Source organism: Pristis pectinata, chromosome 3 (assembly GCF_009764475.1).
Source record: "Pristis pectinata isolate sPriPec2 chromosome 3, sPriPec2.1.pri, whole genome shotgun sequence".
In the NCBI taxonomy this organism is placed as follows: Eukaryota; Metazoa; Chordata; class Chondrichthyes; order Rhinopristiformes; family Pristidae; genus Pristis; species Pristis pectinata.
In genome coordinates this window covers 69071046-69086180 of record NC_067407.1, presented here as the reverse complement: position 1 = coordinate 69086180, position 15135 = coordinate 69071046, and the positions used below count along the sequence as shown (strand labels likewise).

General features: G+C 41.5%; 1 protein-coding gene across 2 annotated transcripts in view; it reads right to left on the bottom strand.

Annotated features, from left to right (window-relative positions):
- The window catches only part of acat2 (acetyl-CoA acetyltransferase 2), a 43182-nt gene that overhangs the window by 16599 nt on the left and 11448 nt on the right, over positions 1 to 15135 (bottom strand). Inside the window, exons 2-4 of one of the 2 annotated variants that reach the window (XM_052011394.1) lie at positions 14680 to 14814; positions 2655 to 2836; positions 1737 to 1854 (exon numbers count right to left, since the gene is read on the bottom strand). In XM_052011394.1, the coding sequence (XP_051867354.1) occupies positions 1737 to 1854; positions 2655 to 2836; positions 14680 to 14814 (435 nt within the window). The remainder of the gene's footprint in view (positions 1 to 1736; positions 1855 to 2654; positions 2837 to 14679; positions 14815 to 15135) is intronic. The other variant, XM_052011396.1, reaches the window with a different exon arrangement.

The window sequence follows — 15135 nt, the reverse complement described above, 5'->3', positions numbered from 1 at the left end:
AACACGGTCCCTTAGGAGCTGCAGCTCGACACACCAGGTGCAGATGTAGCCTTCCCGGAGGCAGGAGACTCCAGGAACTCCCACATCTGACACTGAGTGCAGGAAACCGCACTCATACTACTTCCTTTCCTCAAGTCACCTACCTTTCCTCGCCCCTTTACGCCTAAGCCCCTTGAGCCAAAGCCCAACCACACTGCTCCCTCTCATTCCGCTGCCCGCTCCGACGCGCCTGCGCAGTCCTGCCCCACTATCCCCGATGAGAATTATATAAAAAAGAACTTAGCTGTTCCAAAGTCCCGAAGCCTGCCGAAACAAAACCAACGAAACCACCGAAGTTTTATTTTTAAACTGCCCGCGCGTTACTTGCTGACATCATGTGCCTGTTGGATGTTGAGTGATATCAAGGGCTGGATAAAGAAAGAAATGGAAGCATACAACAGGCATTGGGAACTGAAAACTGGGGAGGCCCTTTAGGAGTTTAGAAAGTATAGGGAGTATTTAAAAAGGAAATTAGGGCCAAAGGGTTAGAGCCCATGGGATCCAAGGCAAGTTGGCAAACTGGATCCAAAATTGATTTGGTAATTGGAGGCAGGAGGTGATGGTGGAGGGTTGTTTTTGTGATCAGAAGTCTGTGACCAGTGGTGTGCCACTGGGATTGGTGCTGAGAGTCCTTACTCTTTGTCATATACATTTATGATTGGATATGAACATAGAAGGGAATGATTAGTAAGATTGCAGATGATACAAAAATTGGTGGCAATGTTAATAGTGAGGAGAGAAACAAAGGACTGCAGATGCCAGAATCTAGATGAAAAACATTATGATGCTGAAGGAACTCAGCAGGCCAGACAGCATCCGTGGAGAAAGGCAGACAGTCAACATTTTGGGTCAGGAGGGAAAAGCAGAGCAGTGATATGTGGACAAAAGAGGGGAGGCTGGGTGGAGACAAGGTGGTGATAGGTAGATGCAGGTAAGAGATAATGAAAGGCAGGTGCAGGGGTGGAGGGGAGAGCAGATCCACCAGGGGATGGGTCCAAGGTAAGGAGAGAAAAGGGGAGGTAGAAAAACGATTCTCCACAGATGCCGCCTGGCCTGCTGAGTTTCTCCAGCATCATAGTGTTTTTAATAGTGAGGAGAATGGTCTCAGGAAGATATTGATCAGTTATTAAAATGGGTAAAGCATTAGCAGATGGAATTTAATCCTGATAAGTGTGAGGTGATACAATTTGGGAGGTCTAATAAGGGTGAGGGATACGCAGGGATGATAGGTCCCCAGGAAATAGAGGAACAGAAGGACCTTGGCATAAAAGTCAAAGAATAATAGAAGGTGGCAGCACAGGTAGATAAGGTGGTAAAGGCGGCACATCAGATACTTGCCTCATTCACTGGAGCAGGGAGTATAAGAGTAGAGAGGTTATGGTACAACTTTTGATTAAGTCATAGCTGGAATACTGTGTGAGGTTCCGGTTGTCACACTACAGAATGAATGTGAAAGCTCTGAAGGGAGCTTCCCTTACATTCCCTTAAAGCTGCACTGAATTCTGGCCTGGATTATCCAGTCAAATTCCTCAAGTGGGATTGAGCAGTGAGAGAGATCAACTTCTTAAAGGATTAAATTCCTCTCGTTTTTCCCTGATCACGCCCTGAGTCACTCACATGGTGGTAAAGTCCTGTTTGTGTCTGAAGCAGCAATGACAGTCTGCACTGACTACTACAGGAAGTGGTGGCGGATTTACCTGTCATTCCCATGTGGTAACTGTGAAAAGCATCCGTCAGCCCGTCACACAGAATGCTATCGTGAAGGGGCACGTTGCCCATTTTGTGTCCAGCTCTCATCTGCACCACATGTGGAGCCTGGTGAACAAAAGTGCAGCAGCTTTTACACCCACACCGGCACAGGTCCGTCTTGTACAGAAGTTTGTGACACACACTTGGTGAAAGGGCAGTGACCCAGCACCGGGCAGTAACCTCATGACCCCTGGCATTGATCCCGTGACCCCAGCACTGGGCAGTAACCCTGGGCAGTGACTATGTGACTCCAGTGACCTCATGATCCCAGCACCTAGCAGTGACCTCAGCACCCTGGGCAGTGACCCCATGAACCAGCACTGGGCAGTGACCCTGTGACCCCAGGCAGCCGGACCGTGTGCTGACTGACTGCAGCCCTTCAGTGCTCTTGGTCTGTGTTCACCACCTGACCCTCTGCCTATTTTTCCTCCCTGCCCTGGACCCCAGAAGTTCCAGCTGTAGACACCCACCTACAAAGTGGTACCTTACTGTAACTGAAACACCAACTTCAGCTGTTACATCCCAGGGGTAGGTATTTCTCTCAACAGCCTTCAAAAAAATAATTTAGGCAGGTCAATTATTACACTCACTGTTGACACCAACCCTCCCTCAATCCCCAGCGCCAGGGTCCTCCCACTCCCCAAAATGGTCCCATCACATCACCCTGCTTCATAAGGAAACTGGTTTATATGACTGAGGATCCCACAGACCACATAGTGTATCAGCATCTGCCAAAGACTGGGAGCATAGCTCACCACTGCCGACCCCGGACACTCCAGAGGAGCAGCACAGGCGGCCGATTCCAGTGACATGTGGAGTTAATGTTCACCAGTCTTCATTCTCTCCAGAGGTAAGGATGCTCATACCTTGCTCATGCTCTCCATGCCTCCAGCGACCAAAATGTCGGAGCTCCCGGTCAGGATGGCCTGTGCAGCCAGACACACTGCCTTCAGTCCGGAACCGCACACCATCTGACAGCTCCATGCCGGCACCTGATAGGGGATTCCTGCACCAACACTAGCCTGGCGAGCAGGGTTCTGTCCTTGGCCTACAATGGAAAGGAAGGTTAAAGCAGGAACCTACAGCACATTGTAATAACCAAAGCAGAATGTCCCACAAAAACAAGTGATTCTCTTGAGCTTGGAAGACTATTTTGTTGCCAGTGTTTAAACATTTTCTCTCTCCTGAGTCACTGGTCCTGAGTACTGGTTCTTTCTGTGCTTTCTCCTAGTAACCAGGATATTCTCAGACCATTTATCATTGCATTGGGATGGCCATGGTATACAAAATACAGCAGTAGATCTTCAAAGTCAAAGACAGCGCTGACTGAGTGTTTAATAAAACCAGAGTGGGCATCACATTTAGAGTCACACGGCATGGAAACAGGCCCTTTGGCCCAATTGGTTTATGCTGACCAAGATTCCCATCTAAGTTAGTCCCACTTGCCCACATTCAGCCCATATCCCTCTAAACCTTTCCTATCCATGTACTTGTCCAAGTACCTTTTAAATGTTGTTAATGTACCTGCCTCAACTACTTCCTCTGGCAGCTCATTCCATATACAACCACCCTCTGGGTGAAAAAGTTGCCCATCAGGTTCCTATTAAATCTCTCCCCTTTCACCTTAAACCTATGCCCTCTAGTTCTTGATTCCCCAGTCCTGGGAAAACGACTGAGTGCCCCTCATCTGTCAGGTTGAGGATCGCCACAATCACATGATCAGAAAACCAGTCAGGAACGAGTTGCTCAGTGGTTCAAGCTGTTTGTGTCCAGGGGAGAGAACAGGTAGTGGAACCGTTCATCCAGTTCACCTGTGGCAGCTCAAAAGACAACAGTTGATCTTCCTTAAACCCTTCCTTTCTCACCATTTACCCAGTCAAATTAGTTTGACTCCACTTGAGTACTCCAGTCCAAAACAACGCAGTACAGACATTTCTACATCTTCCAGGTCCTTTAACAGGATAGTCTCAGTGAGACAAGAATGTAAGAAATAGGAGGATTAATCCATTTGGGCCCTCATTGTTCATTAAGATCATGGCTGATCAAGCTCAGCACCATTTTGCTGCACTATTCCTTGCTTTTAACATCCAAAATTCTTCAGCCCATGATGACTCTGCTGACCTATCCTAATCCCACTTACCAGCACTTGGTCTGTTGCCTGCTATCCTGTGGCCATTCAAGTGCTCATCAAGATACTTCTGAAATGTGAGAGAGTCTCTGCTGGCTGTTGATGGAATAACAGCTATTTGCTGTTCTTACTATATCTAACCTTTTCAACCCGATTTGAAATCCTTCCTTTTCACCCTCTGTAGTAAATTTAAACATGACTTTATCTTATCAAGGGGTGCTAAGGCTATGAAAACCACTAAGGAAGATGTTCCTCCTGAAACTCTGGAAGCTATTTTCAAGCAGCTTCAACAACTTAATGCCAAATTCGATTCTTTTCAAAGAAGCCTGGAAGATCATGAAGGACAAATTGAAGTGAACGAAGCCTCTTTCGGTTTTGGATGAGAAAATTGATGACTTACAGAACCTTTGTAAAAAGCAAGCCAAAGACAACGAAAGATTAAAGCTGAAGATTACTGACTTAGAAAACAGGAGCAGAAGATCCAATCTTCAAATTCTAGGATTACCAGAAAAGACTGAAGGTAATCAGCCTATGAAATTCTTTGCAAAGTTTTCTATTCTAGAACCTTCGCCCAAGATTGATCGAGCACACAGAATACCTTTTCTCAAACCTCCTACACAAGTTAAACCCAGATCAATTATCATCTCTCTCCACGACTTTCAAATTAAAGAGCTTCTAATTCGGGAGGCACGTCGTAGAGGAATGATTAATTACCAAGATTGTCAAATTAGAATCATTGAAGATTACTCACCAGAGGTTATGAAGGAACGGGTTAAATTTAAAAAGGTTATGTCGGATCTATATCAGAAAGGGTATAAGCCGTCACTTCGATTCCCGGCAAGACTCAGTATCATACTTAAAAATGGCTCGCAAAAATGGTTTCGATCGTCAGAAGAAGCCTAGATTTTTCTGGAAACTCCTACTGAATGATTTCATATTCCTCGTTATGAACACTTTGTTTTCTATTTTTTTTCTTCTGTTTTTTTTTCTAGTAATCACTTACTAATACTTGGGATGATTATGTTTTTTGATTCTTTTTTATTCTGTTCTTTTAAGTCGTTTTTTTAATAGTTTGAAATAAGAAAAAAGCAACATTTAAAAGCTGTGTTGAACTAAGAACACTTGTTTATTTTACATTTGTAACTGTGGTTTCTTTGTTTATCTCCTTTTTTTGAATTTTTTTTACTACATTTTGAAATAAGAAAAAAGTAACATGTAAAGGAGAAGCAGAGTACAGGCTACAAAAGTAGTAAGGTGGATGGGCTAAAGTGCATTTACTTGAATGCGAGAAGCATCAGGAATAAGGGAGATGAACTGAGAGCTTGGATAAGTACATGGGACTATGATATTGTGGCTATTATAGAGACATGGCTGACACCAGGGCAGGAATGGATAATGAATATTCCTGGTTTTCAGTGTTTTAAAAGGGATTGGGTGGGGGGGGGGGGCGAGGAGAAGAGGAGGAGGGGTGGCGATACTGGTCAGGGACACTGTTCAGGCTGCAGAAAAGGTAGATAACGTAGAAGGATCCTCTCTAGAATCAATATGGGTGGAAGTTAGGAACAAGAAAGGGGCAGTTACCCTCCTGGGAGTATTCTATAGGCCCTGCAGTAGCAGTAGGAATACTGAGGAGCAGATTGGGAGGCAGTTTTTGGAGAGATGTGAAAATAACAGGGTTATTACAATGGGAGACTTCAACTATCCAAATATTGATTGGCACCTACTTAGTGCCAAAGGTTTAGATGGGGCGCAGTTTGTTAATTGTGTACAGGACGGATTCCTGACACAGTATGTTGACAGGCCGACTAGAGGGAATGCCATATTAGATCTAGTTTTAGGTAATGAACTGGGTCAGGTGACAGATCTATCGGTGGGTGAGCATTTGGGGGACAGTGACTATTGCTCCATAACCTTTAGCATTGTCATGGACAGGGATAGGACCAAAGAGGACGGGAAGATATTTAATTGGGGAAGGTGAATTATGAGGCTATAAAAGGCGAGAACTTGGGAGTGTAAATTGGGACAACATTTTTGAAGGGAAGTGTACTGTGGAGATGTGGTCGACGTTCAGGAATCTTTTGCAGGATGTTGGGGATAAATTTGTCCCGGTGAGGCAGAGAAGGAATGGTAGGGTGAAGGAACCATGGGTGACGAGAGAGGTGGAACAACTAGTTAGGAAGAAGGCAGCAGCATACATAAGGTGTAAGCAGCAAGGATCAGACAGGGCTCGTGAGGAATATAGAGTAGCAAGGAAGAAGCTTGAGAAGGGGCTGAGGAGAGCGAGAAGAGGACATGAAAAGGCTTTGGCGAGTAGGGTTAAGGAGAATCCCAAGGCTTTTTTTCTCGTATGTAAAGAGCAGAAGGATGGCTAGAGTAAAGGTAGGTCCGATTAAAGACAAGGGTGGGAGGATGTGCCTGGAAGCTGTGGAAGTGGGGGAGGTTCTCAATGAATACTCCTCTTCAGTATTCACCAAGGAGAGGGGTCTTGATGATGCTGAGAACAGTGTAGGTGAGGGTAACGTTCTAGAGCATGTCGATGTTAAGAGAGAGGATGTGTTGGAGTTGCTAGAAAATATTAGGACAGATAAGTCCCCGGGGCCTGACGGAATATTCCCCAGGCTGCTTTGTGAGACAAGGGAGGAGATTGCTGAACCGTTGGTTAGGATCTTTGAGTCCTCGTTGTCAACGGGGATGGTACCAGAGGATTGGAGGGTGGCGAATGTTGTCCCCTTATTCAAAAAAGGTAGTAGGGATAGTCCAAGGAATTACAGACCGGTGAGCCTTATGTCTGTGGTGGGTAAGCCATTGGAAAGGATTCTAAGAGATAGGATCTATGAGCATTTGGAGAAGCATGGACTGATTAGGGACAGCCAGCATGGCTTTGTGAAGGGAAGATCTTGCCTCACAAGCCTGATAGGGTTCTTTGAGGAGGTGACCAGGAAGATTGGTGAGAGTAGTGCAGTGGATGTGGTCTACATGGATTTTAGTAAGGCATTTGACAAGGTTCCACATGGTAGGCTTCTTAAGGTCAGAGGCCAAGGGACCCGGGGAAGCTTGGCCATGTGGATTCAAAATTGGCTTGCCTGTAGAAAGCAGAGGGTTGTGGTGGAAGGAGTGCATTCGGATTGGAGGACCGTGACTAGTAGTGTCCCACAGGGATCAGTTCTGGGACCTCTACTTTTTGTGATATTTATTAATGACTTAGACGAGGGGGTGGACGGCTGCATTAGCAAGTTTGCAGATGACACAAAGATTGGTGGTGTTGTGGAGGGCTGTTGAAGCTCGCGGAGGGATATTGATAGGATGCAGAGCTGGGCTGACAAGTGGCAGATGGAGTTCAATCCAGAGAAGTGTGAGGTGGTACACTTTGGAAGGACAAACTCCAAGGCGGAGTACAAGGTAAATGGCAGGATTCTGGGCAGTGTAGAGGAGCAGAAGGATCTGGGGGTTCATATGCACAGATCACTGAAAGGTGCCTCGCAGGTGGATAGGGTAGTTAAGAAAGCTTATGGGATGCTTGCTTTCATAAGTCGGGGGAATCGAGTTTAAGAGCTGCGAAGCAGTACTTAGAGTACTGTGTCCAGTTCTGGTTGCCTCAATATAGGAAGGATGTGGAGGCGTTGGAAAAGGTGCATAGGAGATTTACCAGGATGCTGCCTGGATTACAGAGTATGGATTATGAGGAGAGACTAAAGGAGCTAGGGCTTTACTCATTGGAAAGAAGGAGGATGAGGGGAGACATGATAGAGGTATACAAGATATTGAGAGGAATAGATAGAGTGGACAGCCAGTGCGTCTTTCCCAGGGCACCAATGCTCAAAACAAGAGGACATGGCTTTAAGGTATTGGGTGGGAGGTTCAAGGGAGATGTCAGAGGGAGGTTTTTCACCCAGAGAGTGGTTGGTGCATGGAATGTGCTGCCTGGGGTGGTGGTGGCAGCTGATACATTGGACAAGTTCAAGAGATTGTTAGATAAGCATATGGAGGAATTTAAGTTAGAGGGATATGTGCGAGGAAGGGGTTAGATAGTCTTAGGTTTGAAGGGCAGCACAACATAGTGGGCCAAAAGGCCTGTATTGTGCTGTATTAAAAGTTGTGCTAATCTAAGAACTCTTGTTTTCTATACTTCTAATTGTGGTTTTCTCCATTTATCTTATTGTTATGACTGGGTTGGAACTTTAACCTTGAAGTTACTGAGCAGAGATAATTGGGGTTATACTGTCTTTAGCTAGGGGTCAGATGTTTCTTAACTGGCTTGTTTTCTTTGGGTGTTGGGAGGGGGTTTCCTGGGAAGCTGTTTAGGGCTGTCAGCCAAGTCTGTTGCATAGATACCTTATTTGGAATCCTACTGTAGTACTTTTTGATGATACACTCCAATGGTTTGTTCATCATTCTCTTTTTACCTACATTTAAATACTATAATGATCAAATTATTAATTTGCTTAGTTTTAATGTAAAAGGCTTAAATCATCATCTGAAGCAAAAGAAGATTTTTGCCTATATTAAAAAATTTAAAGCCACTATTATCTTTTTACAAGAAACACACATTTGTAACCGTGATACTTCACATTTTTTTAATTGATGGAATGGGTTCCAATTTCATTTTTCTTTTCAAGCCAAATCTGGAGGGGTTACAATTCTTATAGATAAGACAGTTCCATTTGATCAACACAAGGTAATAACTGATACTAATGGTTGTTTTGTTATAGTATCAGGTAAAATAATAGACCAATGGTATTGGTTAATACCTATGCTCCAAATATGGATGACCCAGGATTTTTTGAATGATTTTTTTCATTTCTACCAGATTTGAATTTTTACTCTTTGATGTTAGGGGATTTTAATTGCTGGTTAGATCCCAAATTAGATAGGTCATCTATTAAATTAGCTGCTCCTAATAAATCAGCTTTATTTCTTCAATCATTTTTAATGAAAACTGTTGTCATTGACGTCTGGCATTTTTTGCACGCTGAAGATAAGGAATATTCTTTTTTCTCTCATGTTCACCACACATTCCAGGATTGACTACTTTTTTTTATTGATGATTCCATCAATTCGATCCTGTGACTATAAAGAGATTGCCCTTTCAGATCATGCTTCTGTGTTTCTATCTTTACATCTCCCTGGGCTTCCTCAAACAGATTTTGGTGTTTTAACCTAACCTTGTTATCTGATAAAAACTTTAGAATTTCTGGAGAAACAAATTACTCTTTTTAAAAAAAAATTCTTCAGAAGAGATTTCTAGTCTTATCATTTGGGATGCTTTTAAAGCCTTTTAGAGGTCAAATTATTTCTTATATGGCAAACATTAGGAAAAGCTAACAAAGGAAGAGCCAATCTAATTAATCAACTTAAACTATTAGATCAAAAATATGCTTTGGATCCAGATCTGGCTTTATATAAACTGAGTTGAAATTAAAACTAATTATGATCTTTTAACATATCCAAATGAAAGTCAACTTTTAAAAGAGTCAATTTTACACTCATAGAGATAAAACAGGTAAATTACTGGCTAACCAGTTAAAAACCTCCAGAGCTAAATGGCAAATTAAAGAAAATGAAAGCCAATGGTGAGAGGACAACTGATCTTTTGGAAATAAATAATACTTTTAGAGAATTCTAACTTTATAGTTCTAATTTTCCTAAAGATAATTCTGTAATGAGTAATTTCTTTGACCAATTAGACATTCCTATACTTTCTACTGAAAACCGAAAACGGATCAATCTATCACATATAAGGAAACCGCCGAGGTGGTGCGATCCTTACACTCTGGAAAGACTCTGGGTCCTGATGGATTTCCTGGAGAATACTATAAAGCCTTTTCCTCTTTGCTTACACCTTGTGCTGTTTTTTCCAGATTCTTTTAAATTGGGTAGATTACAACAATCTTTATGAAGCCTCTATTTCACTTATTCTTAAGAAAAATAAGAACCCAACAGAATGTGCTTTGTACAGACCAATTTCGTTACTTAATGTGGATGTTAAAATTTTATCTAAAGTTTTAGCTCAGATTGGAAAATATTTTACCTTCAATTATATCTGATGATCAGACTGGTTTTATTAAAAATTGATATTCTCATTTTAATATTCATCATTTATTGAATATTATCTACTCTCCCTCTAAGGAAATATCACAATGTGTGACCTCTCTAGATGCTGAGAAGGCCTTTGATCGGATTGAATGGAATTACTTATCTAAAACTTGAGAAATTTAACTTTGGGCCCGACTTTATCCAATGGATTAAATTACTTTATCTATCCCCTTCTGCTTGAGTTCTTACTAATTTTCAGAATTCTAAATCTTTTAAACTTCAACGTGGAACCAGACAGGGATGTCCTTTGAGCCCTTTGCTTTTCGATTTAGCCTTAGAACCTTTGGCCATTTCTGAGAATCTAGAGATATCGTTGGTATCTCCAGAAGAGGCATCAACCATAAAGTTTCATTATATGCTAATGATTCATTACTTTTTATATCTAATGTTGAAGCCTCGTTACCTCCTTTACTTTTTTGCTTTAGTCATTTTTCAGGATACAAATTGAACTTACATAAGAGTGAACTTTTCCCTCTGAATAATGTGGTACCATTTGATATTAACATTCCTTTTAAAATTGTAAGAAATCATTTTACCTACCTGGGGGTGTCAATTACTAAAAATTATAAACATTTAAAGAAAATTTTCTCACCTTATTGCTCTATGCGAAAAGGGTTTTATCAAGCTGGTCACCTCTTTCTATATCATTGATTGGCTAAATTAATACTATTAAAATGAATATTTTACCTAAATTCATAGACCTATCTCAGACTTTAGGTGTTTTTATTACTAAATCTTTCTTTGACTCTCTTGATTCAATTATATCTTCTTACATATGGAATAATAAATATCCCAGGCTAAATAAAGTTCATCTTCAGAAGCTTAAAAAGGACGGAGGTTTAGCTTTACCTAACTTTAGATTTTACTACTGGGCAATCAATATGAAATCTTACATTTTGGCTATATTACATTCATCAAGAGGCTCATCCAGTATGGGTTTCTTTGGAAGCTAACTTTTAAAAAAATGTTCTATTATTTCTCTGCTTGGTTCTTCACTCCCTATGTCACTAAATAAATTAACAGACAATTTAGTAGCTAAACATGCTTTAAGGATTTGGTTACAATTTAGAAAATATTTTGGTTTATTGAGTTTCTTTGTCCAGTCCCACTTTCTTTTTTTTTGAAAACTGCATCAGTCATAGAAGGTTTTAAAGAGTGGGACAAATTAGGTATTACTTGTTTTCAGGATCTGTTTGTTGGAGGAAACCTTTCTTCGTTTGAACAATTGTCTATCAAGTATAATTTACCAAAAACTTTTTTTAAAAGATATTTAGAAATTAGAGATTTTCTTCAATCTCAATTACATTCTTTTCCTTTGAGTCCTGATAAAAATTTAGATGTAATTTTTAATTTGGAACCCTTTCAGGATGGCTCAATATCTAATATTTATGGCAGATTACTAGGAATGAGTAAGGTGCCACTAGATAAAATTAAAAACACTTGGGAACAAGATTTGCAGATGTCAATTTCCGAGGAAACTTGGAATGAAATTTTCAAGTTGATTAATACTTCATCATTATGTGCTCGTCATTCTCTCCTTCAATTTAAAGTGGTCCATAAAGCTCATTTGTCTAAAGTGAAACTATCCCGTTTTTATTCCGATATATCTCCTTACTGTGACAAATGCAATAACGGAGTGGCTTCTCTAATTCACATGTTTTGGATGTGTCAGAGTCTTAAAAAATATTGGACAGAGGTCTTTCCACACTTTTTCTGTACTTTTCAAAATAAATTTTAAACTTAATCCTTTGACTGCACTATTTGGGATCGTTGGAGAAAAAGATACAACTTTGAAGGCTTCTGATTTACACATTCTGGCTTTTATTTCTCTTACAGCCAGGAGAGCCATATTGCCTAAATGGATGGAAGTTACTCCACCTACTCATGCTCAATGGTTACGGGATGTTATGTCATGCCTGAATCTAGAGAAGATTTGCTGTTCAGTTTTTGAATCTAACTTAGACTTTCAAACCTTGTGGGGACCTTTCTTGAATTATTTTCAAAATCTGATTTGGTGTCTAAAACGCAGATATTGGCTGACACTGTTACATTTAAGGTTCTTCCTTGTTTTTTTCCATCAAACAGCTTCAGTTTTTGGTAGTGGGGAGTAGATTTTTTTTATAATAATATTTCAATTTTTTTCCTTTAACTATGTGATTGAGAGTATTGTGATCTTAAGTATGATTTAACAATGTATTCAGTAGTATTTTTACACTTTTTGATGCATATATTCTGTATTTTTTTCATGGATTAATAAATATTGTAAAAAAGAAATGTGAGAGTCTCTGCCTCCACCACCTCCTCAGGCAGTGTGTTCCACATTCCAACCCTTTTGATGAAAAAAATTCTTCCTCAGATCCCCTCCAACCTTTCTACTCCCCACCTTAAACCAATGCCTCCATTATGGGGAAAAGTTTCACTTTCCACCCTAATCAATGCCTCTAATAATTTGGTATACTTCTATCTAGCCACCACCCCCCCACCCCCATTCAGCCTCCTGTGCTCCAAGGAAAACAAACCCAACCCCTGCAGTCTCCCCTCATTGCTGAAACGCTGAATCCCAGGCAACATCCTGGTGAATCCCCTCTGCAACCTCTCCAGTACAATCATGTCCTTCCTAGTGTGCTGACTAGAACTGCCCACAATAACCCAGCTATGGACTAACCAATACTTTATAAAGTTGTACCATGACCTCAATGCTCTTCTATTCTATGTCTCCACTAATGATGGCAAATCTCCCAGATGCCTTCCTCACCAACTTCACTACTTGTGCTGCCATCTTTAGGGATCTAGGGACTTGCACACCAAAGTCCCATTGTTCCTCACTACTCCATGGGGCCCACCCACTCATGGGGTCTTACCCTTATGAGAAAGTGCATCACCTCACACTTATCAGGATTAAATTTCATTTGCCAGTGCTCTGCCCAATTTAGCAGCTGATTGATGTTGCTTTGTAACCTATGACTACCTGCTCACTATCAACAACTCCACCCATTTTTGTGTCATCTGCAAACTTACTAATCATGCCTCCTGCATTCACATCAATTGTATGTGGCAAACAGTAAGAGTCCATATGATCATAAACATGATCAGTTTCACAGAAAATGATGGACAAGATGGAAACCAAGTCTGAGTAAAATTTCACATTTACAAACAGTAATGATCAGCAATGAGACAGCCATTTGCAGGGGCAACATGTAATACCACATTACAGGGAGCACATCGCAAAAGAAATTGGAATGCATGGAAAAGGGGCTTGTTGCAATTTGTTGTGGGTTTTAAAAAAAAATAAATTTGAATTTACTTACTTTTTTCAAATCTGTAAGAGTGAATTTTATTCTGTACCTCAAATTTTGGGTAGTGATTATTGAATTCTGTAAGGGTAGGGATCACCTGTATTGAGAACTCCCAGATAATCCAGGTGGTAAATGCACCATCACAGCTGATTATTGGGAATTGGAGGGGAAAGGGGAACTCAGGAAAATAACATCCACAGGGCAGTGGTCCTGAGCAAATTGTTGGAGCTACAGGTTGAGAAGTCTCTAGTTCCTGATGGATTTCATCCTGACATGTACGTAAAGCTTGCACAATCTGCTATCCAATTGTTTAGAAATCCCAACAGTTTGGCAAGTGACTCAGTTAGTTGTTTTACCCCCCTTTTTTGAACTCACCAGGAACCTGATCCCACACGCCCTACACACTCACTAGGGACCTGATCCCCTGATCCTTACCTCTACCTCACCAGCCTCCACACTCATCCTTCTCAATTTCCATCAGCTCCAACAAGGTTCCATCACCAGATACATTGTATCACCCTTTCAGCATTTCAAAGAGATCATTCCCTTCACAATTCCCTGGTTCACTCTTCTGTCCTGCCCACCACTTTCTCTTGTATCACCCTTTCCTGTGGAACTACAGGTGCAAACCTGTCCTTTCACCTCTTCCCTTCCCACCATCCAGGACCCAACAGTCCTTTCAGGTGAAGCAGTGATTCACTTGCACATTGGAGAAACCAAGCTTAGATTGGGTGATAGGTTTGGAGAGCACCTGTCTCAGTCTGCAGTAGTGACACTGAGCTTCCTGTAGTCTATTACCTTAATTCTTCATCCCTCTAACTTCTGCCTGTAGCCTCCTGCACTGTTATAATGAGGCCCATTGTTAGCTTGAGGAACTGCACTTCTCCTTCTGCCTGGGCATATATGCAGCCTTTGGGACTCAGATTTGCAATTTCCTACTTCAGGTAACTTGATCTGTATCGGAATGGGCCATTTCTGCTCTAAACCATCCACGAGTCTGGCTCGGTTCTTTGCTTGCTCCTGAGTACAGCCTGACCCACTGGCCATGTCCCACAGACCTGCTGTTAGCAACACATTGTCCATGCTATTGACCAGATGGCACATCCTCATGGCAACCTTTTGTCCTGTCCATTCCTCCCACCGCCTTCTCTACAACTTCAAATATCTCTTCTATTTTCCAGTTCAGACAGAGGGTTGCTGATCTGAAACATTGCCTGTTTTTCTCTCCACAGATGCTGCCTGTCCTGCTAAGTGTTTCCAGCATTTTGTTTTTAGTTCAGATTTCCAGCATCTGCAGTTTTTTCTCCTGATTCAAGCATGTTATTGAATTTCTTGTATGCAACCTCCACCTTTGTTACAACTCACTTACTGTACCTGCAGTTAAAACCTGCCCTAAAATCACTTCAGACACATCTTCTGGTTGTATATTTGCCTTCTTCAGGGCTTCCTTTATCACCACTGAGGCTAGTTGATGGGCAGCCAGGCTCGATAAACAGCCATTGAAGGAACCTACAAAGACAAACAAGTTCATAGCATCCAAACTTGCTCAGATACCACAAGAAAATGCAATGCAAAGAACATGGACTTTACAATGAAACTTTTAACAAGTGGTTATTTTTTCTGCTTATTTGCTGGTTTCTCAAATTTCAAAGTGGAGCAGGGGTTCTAGTACAGTTACAACAGTGCAGAAAATTGTCCAGGTGCTCCTATTCACAAAAAAAACAGGACAAATCCAATCTGGCCAATTATCACCCAATCAGCCTCCTCAGCACCCTACTTTACTCCCGATACACTCGTAACTGTGGCCAGACTCTGCACTAACTCCATCTA